Below are 26,885 nucleotides of genomic sequence, written 5' to 3'. Positions count from 1 at the left end.
TGCCTCAATCCTAAAAAGGTAGCCCATATTTGTTCCTGTTTTTTCTTTTGTTTTTGGAGGCGACGGAGGGAGCATCGAATCACCAAAAGAAGTAGACCCAATCCAAGTGCCCAAAGCAATATACTTCCAGAGATTGTAGAAATCCATGTTTTCATCTGGGTCCATGGGTTAAAGGCAGCAAGGCGCTGACCCAGCTTCTGCAGGGTTACAGTTCCAGACAACACATGTAATTGTTGTCGAAATGCTTTGGAAATGTTCTGAGTGAGCTCTTGGATGTCCAAACTAATATTTTTATGGCCTACTAATAATTTTCGGATTACGGTCCAATTTTGAGAGATGTTAAAAGGCACAGGGGTTACACAAAATTGAGTGGAGTTCCAATCACATTGTAATGTCATCCGAGTACTGAGTACAGTGAGCTGATCTCCAAGCCATGTCAATGCTTGCTCCATGTTGTCCAATCTTTCAGCAAGTTGAGAGTCAGTGTTTCATTGTTGAAGCCATAACCGGTGAGATTGTTCGTGCCATTGCTGCACAAATTCAGCATTTTGTATACTTTGATGTAGAGCAAGCCCTGCTACGGCCGCAGTGGAGACGATGGTGACGAGGCTCATCACCGAGGCAATTATAAGTCCAAGGGCATGGCGGATTTGCTGGAGAGAAGTCCAAGTATAAGTTTCAAGAGGTAATGCCCCCCACGGTCACGTAAGATTAACAGGTAGCCAAATTTCCTTACGAGCCCTGAGGATATAAATATCCCCAGTAAAGTTGTGCCACCAAGAATGATTGAGGCAAGACAAAAATGTACACGTATCTGTACAATTAACAATTCCTGTATTATTATCACATGTCAAATTCCCCGCTAATAATAGGTAGGGCTTACAGACACAGCAATAATATATCAGGAGGTATTCCGATATAACTGAATATGAAAGGAGTTATTTGGGTTAGAAAGATTAAGGGACATATTCCCCACAAAAGTGCTAATGGCATCGCCTGCAGCTAACAACTTCCAAAGATGACTCTGTACTTCAGGCCTCCTTCACGCCGTACCAAGGTTTCATTACTGTTAGCGGCAATACTTTTATTTACCCAGTGTCATTTCAAAGGTATGTGACTAAATTTTATTTGAAAATCACCGTGCACACTCCAATCAGTTATTTACATTCCATTGTATTCTAATAAAATCCGGGGTTTAGTTCCCTGACATTGTTGTCACTCCAGCACCTCAATATTAGGAGAAACCTCTAGAATAGGACAAAAAAGTAAAGAACTAGGAATAGTTTCATTACTATATACAGTATGATTATATTAAAAGCTTCTAGTTACAATAATAACAGTTTTAGCAGCCACATGACTATGATTATAGTGAACAGCCCAGGCTTCATGCGATTTTCGGAGACAATGAGGACTATTTCCCATACATATTGGAAGTCCTTCCACTCCAAATTGGTATGTGCTGATTATAATTCCTGTTTCCCGTTCTATGTTGTCCTTGTCCATATAGGGGGACGGCATCCAAGTAATGTCATTGGTGAAAACCTTAATTTCCACCTCCTCCCAGGCGACTCCGTGATACAAGGGCGGAAAAGGAATATAAGTCCAATATTCATACAAAGCCTCACTAAGAGAAATAAGTCCCCGGCCGAGGCACATCTAACAAAGGAAGAAATGCATGCTGAATCTAGTTTTCTTTTCAACAGGGTTTCAATCATCTTGTAGGAAACCACTCAGGTCCGCTCCCTGTAAGGACAAGAGCATAGCCCCGTCCCTGTTTTAGAACTTGCCCTTGAACATACTTACCTTCTTCATTAGGATACCAAACCTTTAAATTGTCAGCGGGGACTATCACCGAGGGAGGTGAGGAAAGATGGGTTACGGCAGCGGAATCTTGCAATTGTCTCCATTGATTCAAAAAAATTAAGGTAAAAAGAACCTTCAAAATCTGGTTTCTGGGGGGCTCATTTCCCCCTCTTTGTTTTAGTAGTTGAGTTTTTAAAGTTAAATTTGCGCGCTCAATGATGACTTGACCTTGACTGTTGCCTGGGATACCGGTGATATGTTGAATATTGTATTGCTGTAAGAAAACTTGTAATTTATGAGAGACATAGGCAGGGGCATTATTAGTTTTAAGTATAAGAGGAATGCCCACGATGGTGAAACAAACCAAGAGATGTGTAATAACAGAATCAGCTTTCTCAGATGGCAACGGAGTGGCCCATTGAAAATGAGAAAAGGTATCAATGGTATGATGAACATACTTTAATCATCCAAAAGAAGGGACATCTCATGGATTAACCCCAGGATGGAAGGATGGAATGCTCAAAGGAGCACAGGAAAGACAAGCTCGAATAAGAGAACGAGCTTGTTTTGTTCTGCAGCAGGTAGGTGGCCGATTAAAAGCGAATCAATCTGAGTATTACCATGAACTAATAGTCCAGGAAATTGAGAATGAGAACGAAGATGAGTGATGAATAAAGGAGCTCGACGTTGGCTCAAAGTAGAAGATAACAAGGAAAAGAGTTTTTGAAGAGAAAAAGTAGCACAAAGAGGTAAAGTGGCCTGAGAAATATAAGAAGTAACATAAACGGCGTATTGAGAATCACTAACAATGTTACAACCAGTAGTAGGGAAATCAAGTAAAACCATGAGAATAGCAAACAGTTCTCCCTGTTGCACTGAGGGATAAGGATAAACTGTAACTCGAGATTGATGAACACTCCAATATCCAGCCTTATCATTGCTACTAGCGTCAGTAAAAAAGGTAGGACCTTGAACAGGAAATACAGAAATTGGTGAGAAAGGCAACATAGAATGTTGCCTAAAAAATGAAAAGATCGGAGATGTAGGATATTGGGTAGAAAATTGTCCAACAAAAGAAGCGCAAGCAACTTGCCAAGAATCAGAAGTTGCAAGAAGATAAGTGATCTGATTATGAGTGAATTGAGGAATAATTAAGGAAGGATCTCCTCCCCAAAGTTGTCGACAGTGATGCCATCCTTTGATGATCAGTTCAGCTAAACGATCGATATAAGTAGCCAAGCATTTAGATATTTTATTGGACAAAAAGATCCATTTTAGTGGTCGACTAGTTTGATGAATCATTCCTATGGGAGAAGGTAAAGTATGAAATAAACAAAAGGAAAGGCCTTTTGAAGTTGCTCTTCAACAAGCTGGAGTTCCTGTAAAGCCAAAGGAGTTAAATGGCGTGAGTTGTCCAAGTGACTGTCTCCTTCTAGAATAGAAAAAAGATGTTATAACTGATATGTTGGTATTCCTAAAACAGGACACATCCAATTAATGTCTCCTAGAAGCTTTTGAAAATCATTTAATGTTTTTAAATGATCACGTCAAATTTGAATTTTTTGGGGTCGAATATTTTGTGTTCTTAAGGTATAACCTAAATATTGAATAGGAAAATCCAGTTAAATTTTTTCTGTGGCAATATTAAGTGAGTAGAAAGAAAGCTGAGTTTGTAATGATACAAAAGCATCTTGCTGCTTTTCTCTGGTGGGTGCAGCAAGAAGAATGTCATCCATATAATGATATTAAAAAACAGAAGGATGACGCTTTTGAACAGGATCCAAGGCCCTATGGACAAATTCTTGACACAAGGTAGGGCTATTTAACATACCTTGAGGTAAAACTTTCCATTGATATCGAGAAAGTGGCTGAAAATTATTAAAAACAGGGACAGAGAAGATCCATACAATGATAAATTAACACAGAAACTGATTGTTTACAGGATTTAAAGTCCTATGTACGAATTTTTGACATATAGTAGGGCTATTAAGTATACCCTGGGGAAGAAGCTTTTGCTGATATTTTTGAATAGATTGTCCATTATTATATTTAGGAATAATAAAGGCAAACTTTTTACAATCTTGAGGTTGTAATGGAATAGAGAAAAAACAATTTTTGAGATCTATGACCATTAATTTTTAACTTTGTGGGATAAGGGCAGGATTAGGAAGACCGGGCTGTAAACTTTCCCAGGTTGAATGTAAACATTTATAGTTTTAAGAACAAGACAAAGACGGGAATTCCATGCAGAAGTACGTGGCTTTAGATTCCTCTCGGCCATTTGTTTTTTGACTTACTCTTTTAAAATCCTAAGTATTTCTTTAGATAATGGCCACTGTTTCACCTAAAGAGGAGTGGTCATTTTACACTTTAATTATAAAACTTGAGGCTGGTGAACAGTGGCTATGAGTTTAAAGGATTGTAGCCCATTTTGAACATCATATTTTTGACAGCTGAGGAAATACGACGAATGTTTAAAAAACACCAAATTGTTATGAAAGATTTTGTCCCCAAAGATTAATATTGATAGGAATAATATAAAAAAACACTTGACCTTGTTGACCTTTAGGACCGACACAGGTTAAAGGTTCTACGTTTTGATAAACCACAGAAGCAGCACCCAAGCCAGTGAGTATAACTGAAACTTATCTTTTTTCCCATTGTATAGGCCACTAATTTAAACAAATAATAGACATATTCACCCCCATATCAATTAACCCTTTAAAAACTATTTCATTAATATGCAATGAACATAAGGGCTTTTGATTAGAAACTAAAGTTTCCCAAAAAACAGTTTTTTCTGTGCTACCAAACCCTCCCTATTGAGAATACGTTCCCCTGCCTCTAGGCGTATAAATTGTGAACTTGTACCATAATAAGAATTTTATTAGTAACATCAAGATCAATGATTTCTGAAATCATCATTAACTTCCATATAGCACTGTTGTTTTGACCTAACAAAAGTCCTACATGTCCTTTTGGCAAAGGGCCACACACTCTAATAGCTAATTTATATACTCCTCTATTAGGAGACAAAGTATAAGGCTGAGTAATAGCTAAGTCAGCAGCGGCGCTCTGCTTAGTTGCCGCATAAAGCTGAGAAACTGGGGTAAGGTGTGGGATCCTTAAGGAGGACTTGAATTTATTCCTTAATGTTGTAGGCCATTGCTCACTGAATATTGTAGTAGACTTGTATTGTAATTGTTGGGGCCTCAAACCTGTGGGCCCCGACTCCCGTTTCCCAGGAGAGGAGACAGTAAATTTCCACTTCTATCAGTTTTGGAACGACATTTGTTTGTCCAATGTCGACCTTTATCACAACATTTGTACACCTCTGAAGGCAGCTTTCTGCCTCGAGGGATAAAAGTGTTCAATTTTTATGACATTCTTTTTTGAAATGTCTAGGTTTACCACACTGAAAGCAAATACCTTGTTTGTTATTTTCTTTTAAGGCTTTAGACAAAGCTCCAGCAAATAATTGAGCATTATAAATAGCCCCTCCAACACTAACACAAGTTTTATATATTTATCTAAATTGGCCCCATTGGCCTTTAACGATTTTAACAATTTTTGACAGTCAGCATAAGCATTTTTAAAAGACAATGTTTGTAACAAAATTTTTGAAGCAAAGCCAGCACTCAAAATTTTCAAGACAGCATCCTGAAGACGGGCTACAAAATCTGGATAGGGTTCATTTGTGCCCTGTAAAATCTTCACAGAGGAAAGGGAAGATTTTCCTGTTATCTCTACCTTATTTCAGGCCCTTAAAAACAAAGTCTTGATTTGAGTAAAGGCAACATCATCTAGACCAGCCTGAGCATTAAGAGTAGCATATTGGCCCGTGCCTGTGAGTTGTTCCTCAGTGGGTCCTGGGGGATCACACATAACATTTTTTCTAGCCTGTACATGTGCCTTGTCCATTTACCAGCTGTGCAATTATAACCACTGAGAACGATCAAGAAAAGCCTTCCCCAGTCTTCCAGTCTATAGGAATCATCAAATTTTCTGATGAAAAAATATCAAGAAGACCAAGGATAGGGGTCCATAGTTAGAAATGGCAGCTTTCATTTCTTTTAAAAATTTAATTTGTAAGGCATTAAATTGGACATTATTGCCACCATTTGAAAACTGAGCATTAGGAGCAAAAGAAGCATAAATAATTAGGAACAGATCCAGCTCCTTAAAATTTTTTTTTTTAATTAAAAGTATATATAATAATACTCATATCCCCAAATATAAAGAATCCCAACATATTAATAGGAAAAGGCAAATAACCCAACCAAAAGTAGCAGAACAAAGAAATGACAATAAACCTATATGTCTAACATCATTACTCACTAGGAAATATGTATATTAATACCAAATTGAGAATCATTACATACACAATACAATGGTTAAAATTTAAAAACACAGAAAATATCAAGAAGTAGTTAATGTGTTAAGCAACTCGAATACTCAACTTCTGTTTGGAGTGTAAATTGGTGGAACCTATGCACCCCTATAACATAAAAATTTCCTAGCTGGGGTTATTAATACTATATTAATATTAATAGTTAATATTAATGTGCTTATTTATTGACTATTGAAATACTCATAATATTTTAACAAACAATAAGATATACATATACACTGGTTTTGACATATTAAACAGGTGTTTAGTATAAATTTAAAGTATGTCTGATGTGAACAGGGCTTCAACTTTGCCAAACAAAGGTAAAGATAAGGAAGCCGGGGGGTTGGAGGCTCTGGAAAATCCTTTTTTAACAGGGCAGAAGGAAAAGAAACAGGGAAAGCTCGCAAAGGTGAATTAGAAGAATATATCTGTAATATTTGTTGAAGCATTTCCATAATACACTGCATGTCAGAATTTCCCTCAGAAGAAGGAAAAGCTGGCTTTTTCTCTTCTCCCCCTTTTGCTACCCCCCATCCTCTGTTATCCTGGCACAAATGGGCTCCATTTCAGATTTATTTTTTTTCCAAATCCTCAGATACGTTTCCTCCTGTGGCTACATCACCACACTCTGAATCAGTCTCAAGTAACTCTAATGTCTGAGTGATAGAGTTACACAAGGTCCACAATTTTAGAGGCATAATATCCCCTAACTGGAGAGCTCTAAGCAGAGCTTTTACTACCTGTAACCATTCTCTGTGATTCAGCTGCACTGTAGTCTGATACTGAAACCAGTAACGATGTTGTTCAACATGGGCAAACAATCACTTCAAAGTCTTTTTCTTTCACTTCTACTCCTATAGATAGCAACAGTCCTTGAAACAGGTGTAAATATTCTGAGGCCAGAGAGATGGAATTCCCATAATGAAAGCTTAAGAAGGTTCCCCTTAACAATATCCGGGACTTACCCGCCCCTAGGGGGTTCCCCTTCTTGTTCTCCCCTACTCACCCGTGCTACCCTGCTCACTGCGCCACTTGTTGGGGTCCGTGCCGGGGGTGGTGGAGAATGAAAGAACACACAAAAGACAAAGACACACAGAGAACATGGCGGCTGCGCTCAGAGCCTCTGCCTCACTTTATTTATGCCCCATAAATCCCACGTCAGCAGAAAGAATGCAATGCGAAACAAACTTTCTTTTCCCAGATGTAACCTTCTACTCAGTTCCTTGTTTCTATGCTCTTCCTTATCTGCCTGCCTTCTTGGCGCCTACGGGAGTTCATTAAAAGTTCAATTGGAGATACTGTCCTTGAGCCCTATCTATTCTCAGCATACTGTTTTCAAAGGCCCCTGCAATGAGTTGTTGAGAATGGTGAATAGGAGTATGACTAGACAGAAGATAGTAGGGATGACACATTTTTGGGGCACAGTCCAAGTAGTGGGGGTGACTGTGTAAAGCCCTGTTGCAAAGAGTAGGCTAAGGATGGATAGACCTAATAGAATGAAGGATGTATTAGGCTCATAAGAGTTATTATTGTTCTTCAGAAATGCCAGTGAGTTTAAGGGAAGTAGGGGAGAGTACTTGCAACTTCCAGGAGGAAGAGGAGATATCAGGCTGACTGGCTGACGGACACAACTTTATTCTGGAATGGTTAACCCAATGGGGAGGGTCCTGCAGGCAGACGGTGGTTGAGGTACTGTAGATGACTAAGTAGGGTCTGGTCCATTGAGGTTGTAGTTTGAGGGGTCAGATTCTTAACAAGAACTGATAGGGTGTCTTCATATGGCTGGGAGTCTGTAGTAGGCAGGAGTGTCTTCATATGGCTGGGAGTCTGTAGTAGGCAGGAGAAGATTACCAGCCCAGTGAATTTCCTGTCTAGGCTGCTGGAGGACTGGAAGATAGTCACCTAGAGGGCTGGTGTCTGGGATGAGGTTGGGGCTGAGTAAGAAAGTGCATCCATATAAAAGTTCAAATGGACTGTACCCTGTAGCATCTCAAGGACAGGCTCTAATTCTGAGAAGGGAAAGAGGTAAAAGTACTGTCCAGTCCCTTTTAAGTTGAAGGCTGAGCTTGGTGAGGTGTGTCTTTAAAAGACCATTAGTCTGCTCTACCTTTCCTGAAGATTGAGGGTGGTAAGGGGTATGAAGTTTCCACTGAATACCAAGAGCCTGAGAAACCGCTTGGGTGATTTGACTAATAAAGGCCAGTCTGTTAATCGGACTGTATAGAGGTGGGAAGGCTATACTGAGGAATTATGTCTGACAGAAGGGAATAAATGACTACAGTGGCCTTCTCAGACCCTGTGTAAAAGTCTTCTATCCATCCAGTGAAAGTGTCTACCCAGACCAAGAGGTATTTTAGTTTCCTGACTTAAGGTATGTGAGTCAAGTCAATTTGACAGTCCTGGGTGGAGGCAAATCCCTGAGCTTGATGTGTAGGGAAGGGAGGGGGCCTGAATAATCCCTGAGGAGTAGTATAATAGCACATGGAACACTGAGAAGTGATTTTCTTGAGGATAGATTTCCATGATGTAAAGGAAATGAGAGGTTCTAAGTGGCGGGCTAGTGGCTTGTAACCTACATGGAAGAGGTTATGAAATGACGATAGAATAGAATGGGCCTGTGAGGCTGGAAGGAGATATTTTCCTTGGTCCAAGAACCATTTGCCTGGTGTGGGAAGAGATTGATAGGTGGAAGTTTCAGTGGGAGAGTAGGTGGGAGTGACCAATGAGAAGGAGAAAAACTGGCCGTAAGGGACAGAAGTTGGAATGGTAGCTGCTTCTTTAGCTGCCTTATCAGCATAAGCATTGCCCTGAGCGATGGGATCTGATGCCTTTTGGTGGCCCTTGCAATATATGGTTCCAGCTTCCCTTGGAAATAAAGCAGCCTTGAGAAGAAGTTTTATTAAAGTGGCATTAATGATGGAGGACCCTTGCCTAGTAAGGAAACCTCTTTTAGCCCATATAACAGCATGGTGGTGTAGGATATGGAAGGCATATTTAGAGTCAGTGTAAATATTGATGTGTAATTCCTTTGCAAGAGTGAGGGCTCAAGTTAAGGCAATGAGTTCAGCTTGCTGAGAGGTAGTGGAAGGGAGCAGAGTGGTAGCCTCAATGATAGATATGGAAGATACTATAGCATAGCCTGCCTTTGCTGGTGAGTGGCGATTAGGTCTGGTGGAACTGCCATCAATAAACTAGGTGTGGTCAGGGTGAGGAACAGGAAAGAAGGAAATATAGGGAAATGGAGTGAATGCCAGGTGTATCAGAGAGATACAGTCATGGGGGTCAGGTGTGGTATAAGGAATAATGTGGGAGGCTGGATTGAAGTCCAGGCTAGGAACAATGGTAACTGTGGGAGACTCAACAAAGAGTGAGCATAGCTGAAGGAGCTGGGGGGCAGAAAGTGTATGTGTCAGGTGTGAGGAAGAAAATAGATTTTGGAAGTTATGAGAACTGTAGAGAGTGAGTTGAGCATAGTTTGTGATTTTGAGGGCCTCTAAAAGTATTAGGGTGGGGGCGGCCACCGCACAGAGACATGATGGCCAGACTAAAACAGTAAGGTCAAGTTGTTTGGACAAAAAGGCTACAGAGCGCGGTCCCAGTCCTTGTGTAAGAATTCCAACTGCACAGCCCTGCACTTCAGCTGTGTGTAATGAAAATGGTTGGGATGAGTCAGGGAGAGCTAGTGTGGGAGCAGTCTCTAAAGCTGTCTTCAAGGAATGGAAAGAGGAGTGGGGAAAGGATTTAGGATCTTTGGGGTCAGCTAGGTTTCCTTTTGTGAGTTTATATAATGGTTTTGTTGGGATGACAAAACCAGGTATCCAAAGGCAAAAGTATCCAACCATGCCCAGGAAGGAAAGGAGTTGTTGTTTTGTAGAAGGGATTGGGGTTTGAGAGATCATTCGGACATGATTGGCAGGGAGAGCATGTGTGATTTTATGAAGAATTATGCCAAGGAGGTAACAGATGGAGAAGAAATTTGAGCTTTGGAGGGGCATACCCGATATCGCTTGGAGAATAAACATTGAAGGAGCAGGAGAATGTCTTGTTGAGAAGATTCAAAGGAGGGGCTACAAAGTAGAAAGTCATCAATATATTGAATAAGGTGAGAAGTGGAGGGGTGGAAAGAAAGTAAATCATGAGAAAGAGCTTGGCTGAAGTAATAAGGCTGTCCCTGAAGCCTTGAGGCAACATAGCCCAGGTCAGCTGCTGGGACTGATGGGTATCAGGGTCAGTCCAGGTAAAAGCAAAGAGAGGCTGGGACGAGGGTTGTAGGGGAATAGTGAAAAAAGCATCTTTAAGATTAAGAACAGAATAGTGAGTTGTGGAGGAAGGTATTGAGGACAAAAGAGTTTATGGGTTGGGCACCACAGGGTGGATAGACAAAACAATTTGGTTGATAAGGTGCAGATCCTGAACTAACCTGTAAGACTTGTGTGGTTTTTGAACAGGTAAAATGGGAGAATTGTAAGGAGAGTTTATAGGTTTTAGAAGCCCATGCTGTAGCAGGTGAGTGATAACAGGCTTTAATCCCCTTAAAGTCTGTTGTGGGATGGAATACTGGCATTGAGTGGGGTAAGGGTGATTAGGTTTTAATGGGATAGTAATGGGCGTGTGATCCATTGCCAGGGAAGCAGTGGAGGTGTCCCACACTTGTGGGTTAAGGTGGGGGGATACGAGAGGAAGACGTGAAGGAGGCTTGGGGTTGGGAAGAAGGGTGGTAATGAGATGTGGCTGTAGTCCAGGAATAATCAGGGAAGCAGATAATTTGGTTAAAATGTCTCAGCCTAATAAGGGAACTGGGCAGGTGGGGATAACTAAAAAGGAGTGCATAAAATAATGTTGTCCAAGTTGGCACCAGAGTGGTGGAGTTTTAAGGGGTTTTGAAGCTTGGCCATCCATACCCACAATAGTTATGGGGGCAAGGGAAACAGGCCCTTGAAAAGAAGGTAATGTGGAGTGGGTACCCCCATGTCGATTAAATAGGGATGGACTTACCCTCCACTGTAAGAGTTATCTGAAGCTTGGCATCAGTGATGGTCCGGGGGCTTCCGAGACGAGCAGGCAGCATCAGTCTTCAGCTGCTAAGCTGAGGAGATCTGGAAAGCAGTCTGCCAAGGAACATTGGGTTTGAGCTCCAGGGGCTTTAGGAGCAGTGGCAATGTGGATCGGACAGTCCGACCTCCAGTGGAGGCCCACACAGACAGGGCATGGCTTAGGAGGAATCCTGGGCTGTGGGCATCCTGAGACCCAGTGGCCAGGCTTTTGGCATTTGAAGAAAGGTCCATGAGGATATTTTGAAGGAGCCCCTGGGAGCTGTGGCTTGGATGTTCTGAAGTTTTTGTATGCTGGAGATATGGTTGTGGGTTGTCTTACAGCAGAAGCAAGTAGCTGTAATTCAGAAATATGTTGCTGTCTGGCTACCTCCTCTCTATTATTGTGCACTTTGAAGGCGAGGTTGATTAATTCCTGTTGGGTGTGAGGGCCGGATTCCAATTTTTGAAGCTTTTTTCTAATGTCAGGAGCTGACTGGGTGATAAAATGCATATTAAGAATAAGGCAGCTTCTACTAAAAATACAAAAACCTAGCCGGGCGCGGTAGCGGGCGCCTGTAGTCCCAGCTACTCGGGAGGCTGAGGCGGGAGAATGGCGTGAACCCCGGGGGCGGAGCTTGCAGTGAGCCGAGATCGCGCCACTGCACTCCAGCCTGGGAGACACAGTGAGACTCCGTCTCAAAAAAAAAAAAAAAAAAAAAAAAAAAAAAAAAAGAATAAGGCAGCCTTCTGGCACCTCTGGGTCTAGGGCAGTAAAGCGTCTAAGGGTTGCTGCTAAGTGGGCCATGAACTGGGCTGGGTTTTCATCTTTACCTTGGGTAGTTTCTTTAAGTTTGTCATAATTAACAACTTTGTAAGCTGCCTTTTTAAGCCCTTCAACTAGGCAGGAAACCATGTAATCTTGCCTAACTATACCTGGGGAATTGGCCTGATAGTTCCATTGGGGATCTTCTCCGGAACTGCTCTAATGCCTTCCTGGAGGTCTGGCTCATGAAGCCGGTGGTTATCAGCGTGAGACTGGGCTAGAGAAAAAACTCTTTCCTGTTCATCTGGGGAGAGGGTAGAAGTTAGGATGACATTTAAATCACTCCAGGTTAAATTGTAGGACAGAATTAGATATCGGAATTCCTGTATATATTTAGTGGGGTCTGATGAGAAAGAGCCTAAATGCTGGCTGATTTGGGAAAGGTCTGATAGAGAAAAAGACACATGAACCCTGACTATACCTTCAGCTCCAGCCACCTCTCTAAGAGGAAATTGTTGGGCAGGTTGGGGAGAGCTAGTCGCAGGACAAAACTGTAAACTGGACCGGGTGTGGGGAGGGGAGGTAATAGAAGGGTTATAGGGTGGGGGAGCAGAGGCTAAAGATGAGTTGGAGCCTGATTCAGCCTAGTGGGGAGTGACCTGAGGAGGAGCAGTCTGGGGAGGAGGTGAGAGGTCAGATGGTTCAGCAGAAAAGGAAGATTCACAAGACTCAGCAACACTTGGGGTTGGGACTGATGGGACAGGCGGGAGGGAAAGAAGGAGGATTTGGGACGAGTTGCATTGGAAACAGAGACTAGGGAGGGAACAAAGTGTGAAAAATGTCTGGACGTAAGGCACCTCAGACCATCTGCCCACTTTTCGACAAAAATTATCTAGGTCTTGTAGGATGGAGAAATCAAAAGTGTCGTTTTTCTGGCCATTTAGAACCATTGTCGTGTTTGTATTGGGGCCAAGCGGTGTTGCAGAAGAAAATAGCATGCTTAGATTTTAGGTCAGGCAAGAGTTGAAGAGGTTTTAAGTTCTTGAGAACACAGGCTAAGGTAGGAGGAGGAGGAATGAAGGGTGGAAGGTTGCCCATAGTGAAGGAGGCAAGTTTAAAGAGAAGGGTAGAGACACGAAGAAGGTGGGTGGGGAGCAGCCCTGAGCTGCAATGTGGGTGAGCAACCAAAGCAGGAGTCCCCACAGTTGACTTACCACCAAGGGAATGTGGGTGAATGACCAAGGCAGGTGTCCCTGCGGTGATCAGACACCAATGGAATGTGGGTGAATGATCAGGCAGGCGTCCCTGCAGTGATTAAACACCAAGGGAAGACTGTCTTCCCGAGTCCGTGACTGGTGCTGGAGTTTTGGGTCCACGGATAAAATGTGTCTTCTTTGTCTCTACTAGAGAGGAAAAAGAATGGGAATTGGAAGGACAGGGAGAAGAAGGGTAGCGAGAGAGGCTGGAGAAGAGAGTGAAAAGACCGCTTACTCGATTTGAAATTGGTGAGATGTTCCTTGGGCTGGTTGGTCTGAGGACCTGAGGTCATAGGTGGATCTCTTCACAGAGTGAGGGTGAGGACAGGGGGCTGGTCTCCCGAAGGAGTCCCTCTGACCCGAGTCTTCGGCACCAAATGTCACACGCGTCCATGTGAAGAGACCACCAAACAGGCTTTGTGTGAGTAACAAGGCTGTTTATTTCACCTGGGTGTAAGTGGGCTTAGTCCGAAAAGAGAGTCAGCAAAGGGTGGTGGGATTATCATTAGTTCTTACAGGTTTTGGGATAGGCAGTGGAGTTAGGAGCAATGTTTTGCAGGTAGCGAGTGGACCTCACAAAGTACATTTTCAAGGGTGGGGAGAATTACAAAGAACCTTCTTAAGGGTGGGGGAGATTATAAAGTACATTGATCAGTTAGGGTGGGGAAGAAACGAATCACAATGGTGGAATATCATCAGCTAAGGCTATTTTCACTTCTTTTATGGATCTTCAGTTGGCCATCTGGATGTATAAGTGTAGGTCACAGGGGATATGATGGCTTAGCTTGGGCTCAGAGGCCTGACAAAAAGTAGGGAAACTGACAGTACCGAGAACCCCTGACAAATCACTGGGTGTAAGTCAAAGAGTCCAAAATCTGAAGAACTTGGAGTCTAATGTTCGAGGGCAGGAAGCATCCAACATGGGAGAAAGATGAAGGCCGGAAGACTCAACAGGTCAAGTCCTTCCAAGTTCTGCCTGCTTTATTCTAACTATGCTGGCAACTGATTAGATGGTGCCTACCCAGATTAAGGGAGGATCTGCATCTCCCAGTCCACTGTCTTAAATGTTTATCTCCTTTGACAACACCCTCACAGACACACCCAAGAAAAATACTTTGCATCCTTCAATCCAATCAAGTTGACACTCAATATTAACCATCACAATGCTCTTCCTCTGCTGGAAGCCATCTCTTCCTCCTGCTCTCCCACATCCTTGCTTTGTTGGCTTCCTCCAGAAAGGCTTCCCTAATGCCCCAGACTGGGGTGGGAATCCCTCCTGTGTGCTCCCATGGCACCCTTATTTTTTGCCCCCCATCATAGCACTTACTAAAACCGTATTATCCATTTTCTTATCTGTGTTTCTTTTACTAGATTCCAAGCTCCTCAAGGGCAGGGACTGTTTTGATTAGCATATTTCTCTAAGGTTTCGTGTAATTCTTGGCATAAAATCAGCACTCAGTAAATAATTTATTTTGCATGAATGAATAAGCATAGCTGACTCTGGCTATCTCTAATTCTTTGTTGTGATCACTGGAAAAAATGGATGCAAAATGCCCAGCAAGGATCCTGGAAAAATAGGCATTTCATAAATGGTAGCTGTCCTGGTGGTGTCACTCCTCATCATTCCCATGGGACTCCTCAGAGTTGCTCATGGTTGTACTCTTTGGATGTAGTCATGCCTTGCTTGTGATAGGTAATGTATATGACTGAATTGAATGTGTGTTTAATATATTAAGTAAGCAGGATACATGATTTTCCTTCTGTGTCCATGTTGAGAATAAAGGTGATGATTATCTAGAGAACATGTTTATTTTCCATGGAGCATTAAATTTGTCTTTTTTTTTTCTTTTTTTCCGGGCACAAATGCATTTTATAATGATAATGTTTTGGAGAGAATCCAAGTATTCTGTTTTCTTGTAGGTGATAACTTGCTATTGGACTTTACTTTTTAAAATATTACCCAATATCTGTAACCTGGAATTTGAAAGAATTCATTAAAATGTTCACAGTTTGAAAGAGAAACTTTCTGACACATTTGTTTGCCTTGCCTTGGACGTGCCTTGTTTTCTTTGTATTTTGTGTCCTGTCTCTGCAGCAGCATCTCCCTCTCGTCAGCACTGTTGAAAGAAGACAGCATGTCAGTGCCATCTCCTGAAATCAAATGTGAGACTTCTAAAGTCACCAGAAGTTCCTTTGGCAGTTGTTTCATTTTTGAGAGTAGTTGGAAGAAAGCAGTTTTAGAAACACAAAAGATTGAGAAAGGTAACTTTATTGTTATTATTTTCTTTAAGAAAATAGAAATAGTGCCTTGAATTTACATGTATTTTTTTCATCAGGCAAGAGACATTTTCTGTCACATTTATATAAGAATTATATCTTAAGTTGATGAAAAAGAAAAATGGAAGCAAACTAAAATTGATTTAATTAATGTAATTCTGTGACTCATGATGGAAACAAATTGTAAAGAGCTGCATTTCTTCTTTTTAAACTCAAATTTGTCTGAAAGAACTGCATTTCTTAATATCCATTGCAGTACTGTCTCTGTTGAATCACACTCCATTTTATAAATGGCATTTTCCTTAAAATAACTCAAGGTGATTTTTATATTTTAAGACACCCAAATCTTTAACAATGCTTTTATATATTAATAATTCTAACCAAAGCCAGGCGCAGTGGCTTAGCCTGTAATCTGAGCACTCTGGGAGGCCAAGGCAGGTGGATCGCTTGAGCCCAGGAGTTAGAGGACAGCCTGGGCAACGTGGTGATTCCCCATCTCTTCAAAAAACCCAAAAATTAGCTGAGCATGTTGGTGCGCGCCTGTGGTCCCAGCTACTCAGAGGCTGAGGGTAGGAGGATCACCTGAGCCTGGTGAGGCTGCAGTGAGCCATGATCATGCCACTATACTTCAGTCTGGGCAACAAAGTGATACCCTGTCTCAAAAAAAAAAAAAAAAAAATTCTAACCAAAACTGTATTTTTGAGTGAGTTATGTGGAGAGTATTTTAAATCTTATAGTTGCTCAATGAAGACTAGTTTGAGAACTTTTGACATGTAGATGAATATATTAATAGTTATTCCTCCTTACTTTCAAGTTAATCATATTTTCTTGTTTATTCTGAATTTGCTTCCACCTTTATTAATGGAGAAATAATTCTTTTTTTTTTTTCTCGAGATGGAGTCTAGCGTTGTCACCAGGCTAGAGTGCAGTGGTGCAATCTTGGCTCACTGCAGCCTCTGCCTCCCCAGTTAAGGTGATTCTCCTGCCTCAGCCTCCTGAGCAGCAGGGATTACAGGCTCGTGCTGCCATGCCCAGCACGTTTTTGTATTTTTAGTAGAGAAGGGTTTTCACCATGTTGGCCAGGATGGTCTTGATCTCCTGATCTTGTGCTCCACCCACCTCGGCCTCCCAAAGTGCTGGGATTATAGGCATATAGGGATTATAGGCCACCACGCCCGGCCAGTAATTCTTGAAAATAGTAAAATGCAAACTACTCAATGATTTGTCCCTCTTTGGCTTTGAATGTGTTGCTATATATTTTCTTCAACTTTCTTACCAGGTTCCCATTAAAGGCACTCAGACAACAGTTTATCCACCCTTCTACTCCCCAAATCTAATAGACGAAAAGAGGGTCTGTATGCTTTTTGACCAAGAGAAACTATTTTTTCCAAAAGAGGAAAAAATCAAAAGTTACAAAATAACATTTTGAACATTCAATATAATAATTTTAGTCCCATTGAATACCATTTTTGTTGCTGTACTACATTTGCTTTGTAGAGAATACTTTTAAAAAAAAATTCACTATGTTTAGTTCAAAGAACACCCAAACCTTTAACCTCTTAATTTCCTTTTTCTTTTCATTTGATGCCTTGAAAATTTTAAAAAATAATTTGACTATCTCTCTGTGCAATGGATATGTGAGGCTAGTAGAAGAAACAATCTTGGTGCTTCAATGTTATGGTTTACAGATTTGGTCTGGAATTTTGTGGACATAAAATTAAAATCAGTGCCTCAAGTAGAATTCTTTGACTCTCATTGCTAGCTCAGATGATCATGTGTTTACACCTCTTATTTACATAAAAGCAGGAAAATGGAAAGACTCTAAGTGCTAGATAATATCAGACTCTTGAAAGTGCCTTTTATTTCAGTGTGAAGGTATCTAATATTCTGGGCATTCTAACTAAATAAAATAATGAAGGCAGAGGATAATGACCACTGTGGAAGATCTGTGAAGCTGTTCTTTTTCCTTATTCCACTCTTAGCCTCTTAATCGACTCCTTCCTGCAGTCCCTATAGTCAGGATGTAGAATGAAAGCCATTCTCCTGGGAAAGAAGCTAGATAAATTACAGTTACTTAATTTTCTTTACTTAATAACTGATTTTATGTATTTTATTATGTATTTTAGTATGTAGTAAAACAAGTAGTATACATTTAATCAAGATGATTCTTATATATTTTTAACCAGAATATACCACAGCATTTGGTCTAGGAGAGCTCAAAGAATATATCAAAATGCCGTATTTACCAGGACTACAAAGTAACCAAAAAAGTGTAAGTTCAACTCCGCTAGAGGTTCCAAAAAGACTGCCACGTGCTGATGCCGAGGTGTCTGCAATCAGGTAGATCATTGCTATTTAATTATCATTTGTTGAATGTGTATTTGTAGTAATACTGCTGAATGTAGAGGTTTTTCTGGCCAGTGAATTGAATTCATTTTTGCCGGGTTTTTTTTTTTTTTTTTTTTTTACATAAAGGATTTAATTTTTAAAATCGAAGCCATTTTATTCAGTTTGACAACTCGGCGCTTTTCTGTTTTCGGGTGTTGTTACCAGAAAAGATTTAAGACTTCTTTTTTCTTTTCTTTTTCTTTTTGGACAGAGTCTGGCTCTCTAGCCAGGCTGGAGTGCAGTGGTGTGATCTCAGCTCACTGCAACCTCCGCCTCCCGGATTCCAGTGTTCTCCTGCCTCAGCCTGCTGAGTAGCTGGGATTACAGACGCCCGCCGCCACGCCCGGCTAATTTTTGTATTTTTGGTAGAGATGGGGTATCACCAAGTTGGCCAGGATGGTATCTATCTCTTGACCTCGTGATCCACCCGCCTTGGCTTCCCAAAGTGCTGGGATTACAGGCGTGAGCCACGGCACCCAGCCCCGATTTAACGGCATTTTTAAAAACCTTGATTGCCCTAGCCTAAATCATCCCCATGAGAACACTGGAATTTTTAGTATTAGAAAAAAAAAAAAATTAGCTCTCTGCAATATTAAAAAGTTTCTGTACCCTGTATATAGAACCTTGTACTTCATTTCTGGTCTGACTGAAGTAATGTGAAGGAAGATTCTGAATGAGATATTGGCCTAATTAACATCCTGCATTGACTATCAGAAAGGAATTTTTCAGCCAGAAAAGTCTCCCTGACTTTGAACACTGACATTTGAAAACATTATTACAAATACTTTTCCTGCTAGAAATCAGACTGACTGACATACCATTAAAACTCTCCAAAGGGATCTCTAAGTTAGTAAGATAGCCTCACATTCCACTCAGCTTCTGCTTTGGTTCATTTATTTGTTCTTCAGATATTTGTTGAATGTCTAGTTTTGTTTTTTTTTGTTTTTGTTTTTTTGAGACGGAGTCTCGCTCTGTCGCCCAGGCTGGAGTGCAGTGGTGCGATCTTGGCTCACTGCAAGCTCCGCCTCCCGGGTTCAAGCAATTCTCCCGCCTCAGCCTCCCAAGTAGCTGGAACTACAGGCAACCGCCACCACGCCCGGCTAATTTTTTGTATTTTTTAAGTAGAGACGGGGTTTCACCATGTTAGCCAAGGTGGTCTCGATCTCCTGACCTCATGATCCTCCCGCCTCAGCCTCCCAAAATGCTGGGATTACAGGCGTGAGCCACCGCGCCCGGACGAATGTCTAGTTCTTATTCACTCTGGTAGTATTTAAGAAGGTGAAGCACTTATAGCATTCTAAGTTGCAACTGTCTTTAGGGAAGGATTTACATTTTTATATTATCTTCCTATTATAATGAACTTTAAAGTCATCCAGTCATGCCTAGCACACAAGATTGGAGTTTCAAAATATGTTTATTGAGTTTTCCAGCTAATACTATTGTTCTTTTTAAGTACTCTTGAAATAAATTCTGGTAATATAGATAGAGAGCTGGAACAGGTTAAAATGAAAAGTTGATAATTTTTATTTAAACTATGAAAATAAGAATAAGAACTTTGCAGAAAAAAAGGAAAATAATTATTTGATAATCTACCCATCATAACATCCATTTTTATTGTTGGATATTCCCTTCTTTCAAAAGAAAGAAAAAATTCTTTTTCATGGATTTCATTTTCGTGGTGATTTTAGTGTACTTAAAATTTTTATCCTGCCTTTTTAAAAATGTTATGTATATGCATTTCATCATGCCACTATATGTTCTTTAAACAGTCTTACCAACCACATTATATTTCACTGACGGATTCACAGTTTACTTAATCACTTCCTATTGTTGGATTTTTTAAATGCTTTGATTTTTTGGTTTTGTAAGTAACACCACAATAAACAATATCATACATATAGCTTTTCTCATCATTTTTAATATTATCTGAAGAAAGATTTCAAGCTATAAAAATATAAAACGCAGAATTGTTCTTTCTGAAGTAAGGTTAGAATAAAATAAGGTAGGATTAGAAATGGAAGAGAGAGAGAATCGCTACTAGATGGTAACTTAAGTCAAAGTGGAAAATGGAGGGGATGCAGAAAGAGGAGGGGCTGTTTGAAACATGACTATAAAGCTACTATGGGCAGTCAGTTACATTGTAACCAAGACACTTGTGTCCCTGACTCTCAACTTATGTCATTTTTATCAAGGGTCACAGCGCCCTTTGGGGAGGGGGCAGGAGTGTGTAGGGCTGCCTGTGCCAGTGGTCTTTGTATCAGTATGAACCCGTCTTGTTACCCTTCCTTTGATACACATGATCATCTTAAAGATACTGGAAGCCTGGGAAACACCCATGAATTAGCCCTTTCTGACTCTTAATTTGGAGTCTTTATTTTGCTTCTTATTGTTTCCACCCTATTTCAGGTTTTTGTTTGTTTGTTTCTGTTTTTCATTTGTGATTTGACTGTGAAATTATTTCTAAACGTTTTACATTGATTTGAGTGTGAATTTACTTAAGTCAATGAAAGATAATTGAATATATTTTATTCATGTAATGACAAGTGTTCTTCATATATAAAGTGGAATAGTAATGGCTAAGTGACATAATGTATATGAAGTGCTTGGCAAACATAAACGTTAGTTCTTTTCCCTGCCTTTAACTCAAGTGTCTTCATTTTAGCTGTTGTAGTGAGAACATGTCAAATTGCCTGCAAGTATTTTATTCTCCTGTGCACATTGCACAGCGCCCTGTGAAGGAGCAGTTTTGGCAAAGCAGAGAAATACTCATTTTTGTTCATTTTATGTACAACCCCTTACTCTCTTTTTTCCCCTCCTTGTGTGAATATTTGATTGAAAGTGTAATAGTTTTTAAAATTTCCTTATTGGTAAGCAAAATTTTTTAGTGATTCTCAAAGCACGCTCTAGTAATACAAATAACAACAGTAATCCTAGAGGTGGAGTACTTAAAAGTGGCTGCTGACTTTTAAAGTGTAAAATAGTTTCAAGAGGCTGGGCGCGGTGGCTCACGCTTGGAAACCCAGCACTTTGGGAGACTGAGGCTGGAGGATTGCTTGAGGCCGGCAGTTTGAGACCAGCTTTGGCAACATAGTGAGACCCCGTCCTTACAAACTTTTTTTTTTTTTTTAAATTAGCTTGTGTGGTGACATGCACCTACCATCCCAGCTACTCAAGAAGCTGAGGCAGGAAAATTGCTTGAGCCTAAGAGTTCAGAGTTACAGTGAATTATATGATTGTGCCACTCCAGCCTGGGAGACAGTGAGACCTCATCTCAAAAAGAATATTGTTACAAGAAATTTGAGATTTTTATAATGAATTATTTCACCCACAGCAGATTCAATCATGATATATTTTCCCTAATAATCTTATTATCTAGATGTATTTCAGTGGGAACAGAATTACGACAAAATTCAGATAGAGGTGATTGATAGGTAAAAAGTACAAAAAAGTGATAGTTGGTATTCAACATATCCAAATGGCCTGTTTATCTTGTTTCCCTCCCACTTAGCATTGCTTGAGTCATGACTAGTCAGAGGTATGATAAAGGTCTGTGGGAGAAGTTAGACCTAGCACTCAGCCACTGGTAAAATTTGCTAGCAAGATGTTGGGTTGGCTCATATCTGCTTCTGATGGGATTAGTTATAATGGAAAAACTTTCCTTTCCTTAACATTTATTTAATGTCCATGTGATGTTATTCAACAAGTGCATTTCACTGTACCCTGAATTTATATGTAAGTAATTTTATGATAATGTATAATATTCAGGCTAAAGAAGACTAAGGAGACATGCAGTGTGGCACCACTTCGGGAGAAATCAAAAGGTAAGCTGACTCATCCTTTTTTCTACCACTTGTCTTGGGTGTCATATACCTTATCTTTAAAAAAAAAATTCCTTTCTTTTCATTGATTTAATTTTCTTTGTTTTGTTACTACTTGTTTTAAGCTTTGTTTATTTTATAAACTAAGTGGATGTTGGGTTCATTATAAACATACTTTTATAATTTCAGGACCCTAGGGTAGGCCCTCATCATATCTCACTTGGGCCATTTAGTACCTGCAAACTGGTCTTCTTGTTTTGAATGTCTGATCTTTGAAATCCTTCAATGCTACAAAAAAGTCTAAAACTTTGACTTCTAATCACATTACTCTCTTCTTCAAAAACAGTGACTCCCTCATTACCCACAGACTGAGTATGAACTCTTTAGTTTGACATTGAACCCTTTGCCATCTTCCCTCAGCTTTCCTTTCTAGCTTTATCTTCTAATTGCTATTTTTGTGAATCCTGTGTACTTACGACTTCTCATACAGAAACTTATCTATTTACCAACAGTTTAGGTCCCAAAAAACTACTCTTAAGTCAACTTACTCCTAAGTTCATGGTGACTGAAAGGGTTTATGGTACTAAGGTATATTTTATTTGCCATTTGTCCTTCAGTCTATCAAATGATTCATCCTTTCCCTATGTGCAACGAATGTTTTCTTAAAAGCTTAAGCTTTTTATTGAATCAGTACAAATAGCCTAACATCCGAGAAAAGACCAGGACCAGACAGATTCACAGCTGAATTCTACCAGATGTACAAAGAAGAGTGGGTACCATTCACACTGAAACTATCTAAAAATTTGAGGAGGAGGGATTCCTCTGTAATTCATTCTAGGAGACCAGCATCATCCTGATACCAAAACATGCAGAGATACAACAAAAAAAGAAAACTTCCAATCAATATCCCTGATGAACATTGATGTAAAAATCCTCAACAAAATACTAGCAAGCTGAATCCAGCAGCACACCAAAAAGCTTATGCACCACAATTAAGTAGGCTTGATCCCTGCAATGCAAGGTTGGTTCAACATATCCAAATCAATAAGGGGATTCATCACATAAACAGAACTAAAGACAAAACCACATGATTATCTCAACAGATGCAGAAAGGCTTTTGATAAAATTCAATACCCTTTCATGTTAAAAATTCTCAATAAACTAGGTATTGAAGGACATACCATAAAATAATAACAGCCATCTATGACAAACCCACAGCCAACATCATACTGAATGGGCAAAAGCTAGACGCATTCCCCCTGAAAACCAGCACAAGACACTCACCACTCTTATTCAACATATTATTGGAAGTTCTGACCATAGCAATCAGTCAAGAGAGAGAAATAAAGTGCATTCCAATAAGAAGAGAGAAAGTCAAATGTTGCGGGAAGTCAAGGACCCCAAATGGAGGGACTGGCTGGAGCTGCAGCAGAGGAACATAAATTGTGATTTCATGGACATTTATCAGTTCCCAAATAATACTTTTATTATTTCTTATGCCTATCTTTTCTTTAATCTCTTAATCCTGTTATCTTCGTAAGCTGAGGATGTACTTCACCTCAGGACCACTGTGATAATTGTGTCAACTGTACAAATTGATTACAAAACAATCAAACTGGTTCTCTCAAACCCTGTTTCCTGTTGTTTAAGATGTTTATCAAGACAATATGTGCACCGCTGAACATAAACCCTTATCAGTAGTTCTGCTTTTGCAATTTGTCCTGTTCCCTCAGAAGCATGTGATCTTTGTTAGACCCTTATTAGTAGTTCCGCTTTTTGCCCTTTGAAGCATGTGATCTTTGTACCTACTCCCTGTTCTTATGCCCCCTCCCCTTTTTAAAACCCTTAATAAAAACTTGCTGGTTTGAGGCTCAGGTGGGCATCATGGTTCTACTGATATGAGATGGCCCAGCTGTAAAATTCCTCTCTCTTTGTACTGTCTCTCCTTATTTCTCAGTCGGCTGACACTTATGGAAAATAGAAAGAACCTACGTTGAAATATTGGGGGCGGGTTCCCTCAATAGTCAAACTATCCCTGTTTGTAGATGACATGATCCTATATCCAGAAAACCCCATAGTCTTGGCCCAAAAGCTCCTTAAGCTGATAACTTCAGCAAAATTTCAGGATACGAAATCAATGTGCAAAAATTGATAGCATTCCTATACACCAACAACAGTCAAGCCAAGAGTCAAGTCATGAACACAATCCCATTCACAATTGGCACAAAAAGAATAGTGTACCTAGGAATACAGCTAACCAGGGAGGTGAAAGATCTCTACAAGAAAACTACAAAACACTGCTCAAAGAAATCAGAGATGACACAAACAAGTGGAAAAACATTCCATGTTCATGGATAGGAAGACTTAATATAGTTAAAATAACTATGCTACCCAAAGCAGTTTGTAGATTCAATGTGATTCCTATTAAACTACCAATGACATTCTTCACAGAACTAGAAAAAACTATTTTAAAATTCATATGGAACCAGAAAAGAGCCCAAATAGCCAAGGCAAACCTAAAAAAAAAAGAACAAAGCTGGAGGTATCACACAACCCGACCTCAAACCATGGTACAGGGCTGTGGTAACCAAAACAGCATGGTACTGGTACAAAAACAGACACATAGATCAATGGAACACAATAGAGAGATCAGAAATAAGACCACATACCTACAAGTATCTGATTTTCAACAAAGCTGGCAAAAACAAGCAATGGGGAAAGGTCTCCCTATTCAATAAATGATGCTGGGCTAACTGGCTAGCCATATGCAGAAGATTAAAACTGGACTCCTTTCTTACACCATATACAAAAATCAACTTAAGGTAGATTAAAGACTTAAATGTAAAACCCAAAACTATAAAACCCTTGGAAGACAACCTAGGGAATACCAATCTAGACATAGGAACAGGCAATGATTTCATGATGAAGATGCCAAAACAATTGCAACAAAAGCAAAAATTGACAAATAGGATCTAATTAAACTAAAGTGCTTCTGCATAGCAAAATAAACTATCAACAGAGTAAACAGATAACCTACAGAATGGAAGAAAAATTTTGCAAACTATGCATCTGACAAAGGTCTAATATCCAGCATCTATGAGGAATTTTAAACAATTTTCAAGAAAAAAAAAAAACCCTCATTAAAAAGCGGACAAAGGACATGAACAGACACTTTTCAAAAGAAGGCATACATGCAGCCAAACAAGCATATGAAAAAACTCAACATCACTGATCATTAGAGAAATGCAAATCAAAACTTCAATGAGATACCATCTTGCATGAGTCAGAATGGCTACTATCAAAAAGTCAAAAAATAACAGATACTGGAGAGGTTATAAAGAAAAAGGAACACTTATACACTATTGGTGGAAATGTAAATTAGTTTAACCATTGTAGGAAACAGTGTGGTGATTCCTCAAAGACCTAAAAACAGAAATGCCATTCGACCCAGAAATCCCATTATTGGGTAAGTACCCAAAGGACTATAAATCCTTCTGTCATAAAGACACATGCATGCATATGTTCATTGCAACACTATTCACAATAGCAAAGACATGGAATCAACCTAAATGCCTATAAATGGTAGACTGGATAAGGAAAATGTGGTACACATACACCATGGAATATTATGCAGCCATACAAAAGAACAAGATCATGTCCTTTGCAGGAACATGGATGGAGCTGGAGGCCATTATCCTTAGCAAACTAATGCAGGAACAGAAAACAAAATACCACAGGTTCTCACTTACAAGTGGTAGCTAAGTGATGAGAACACATGGACACACAGAGAGGAACAGCAGACACTGGGGCCTACCTGAATGTGGAGGGTGGGAGGTGGGAGAGGATCAGGAAAAATAACTAATGGGTACTTGGCTCAGTACTTTGGTAAAGAAATAATCTGTACAACAAATCCCTGCAACACAAGTTTACCTATATAACAAACCTTCACATGTACCTCTGAACTTAAAATAAAAGTTAAAAAGAAAGTTAAATATTTTTAAAACCTTATTTTAGATTTTTATCATAATCATACTATCTTCCTCTAATACACTCATACTTCCATGACTTTGGCTTATGGAATAATGGAGTTAACTGAACACCTCCAAATGAACAACCAAAACTAAAATTACTAAGTAATTGACATTATTGGTAGCTGTCAGAATTGACTTATTGGTAGCTCTGCAAGCTCAGTCTATGGAAGTTTATAAGGGTAAATGTTCATGAACTTTTCCTTGGATGTTTTCTTTCTCTTAATTTCCATATACTAAAACAACTTCTGTAATCAACAGACAGTGTAAAGTAAATAAATAAATGTTAATTAGAACAAAAGACATTGCTGGCTGGGCGTGGTGGCACTTCGGGAGGTGGCACTTTGGGAGGCCGAGGCAGGAAGATCATGAGGTCAGGAGTTTGAGACCAGCCTGGCCAACATGGTGAAACCCCATCTCTCCTAAAAATACAAAAATTAGCCGGGCATGGTGGCGCGCGGCTGTAATCTCAGCTACTCAGGGAGCTGAGGCAGGAGAATCGCTTGAACCTGGGAGGTGGAGGTTGCCGTGAGCTGAGATTGTGCCACTGCACTCTAGCCTGGGCGACAGAGCAAGACTTTGTCTCAAAAAAACAAACAAACAACAAAAAACTCAAAAGACATTGCTTTGAATCTCGGCCCAAATGAACATTTGCCAGCCTTTTTTCCAACATTATGGCTTCGGTGTCTTATTCACTCACCTTCGTATCCCTACAGTGCCTACACTAGTTTCTGCAACAAAGTGAGTCTTCAGTAAATACTTATTAAAAGTTATTTTCCTTCAGAGTCGTACAAGAAGGGAGGTCATAGGCCAGGCATGGTGGCTTATGCCTGTAATCCCAGCACTTTGGGAGGCCGAGGCAGGTGGATTTCTTGAGCCCAGGAGTTCAAGACCAGCCTGGGCAACATGGCAAACCCCATCTCTACAAAAATACAAAAATTATCCAAGTGTGGTGGCTCACACTTGTAGTCCTGACTACTTGGGAGGCTGAGGTGAGAGGATTGCTTAAGCCTGGGAGGCAGAGGTTGCAATGAGCTGAGATGGCACCACTGCACTCCAGCCTGGATGACAGAGGGAGACCCTGTCTCAAAAAAAAAAAAAAAAAAAAAAAAAAAAAAAAAAAAAA

At 40.1% G+C, this 26,885-nt stretch overlaps 1 protein-coding gene across 1 annotated transcript in view; it reads left to right on the top strand.

Annotated features, from left to right (window-relative positions):
* The window catches only part of C8H8orf89 (chromosome 8 C8orf89 homolog), a 68,702-nt gene that overhangs the window by 29,306 nt on the left and 12,511 nt on the right, over window positions 1–26,885 (top strand). Inside the window, exons 2-4 of the mRNA XM_025394448.1 lie at window positions 15,344–15,510; window positions 17,712–17,865; window positions 21,679–21,734. Of these exons, the coding sequence (XP_025250233.1) occupies window positions 15,384–15,510; window positions 17,712–17,865; window positions 21,679–21,734 (337 nt within the window). The 5' untranslated portion in view covers window positions 15,344–15,383. The remainder of the gene's footprint in view (window positions 1–15,343; window positions 15,511–17,711; window positions 17,866–21,678; window positions 21,735–26,885) is intronic.

This window comes from Theropithecus gelada, chromosome 8, assembly GCF_003255815.1.
Source record: "Theropithecus gelada isolate Dixy chromosome 8, Tgel_1.0, whole genome shotgun sequence".
In the NCBI taxonomy this organism is placed as follows: domain Eukaryota; kingdom Metazoa; phylum Chordata; class Mammalia; order Primates; family Cercopithecidae; genus Theropithecus; species Theropithecus gelada.
The sequence above is the reverse complement of the archived record's forward strand: the minus strand, read 5'-3'. Positions and strand labels throughout refer to the sequence as shown.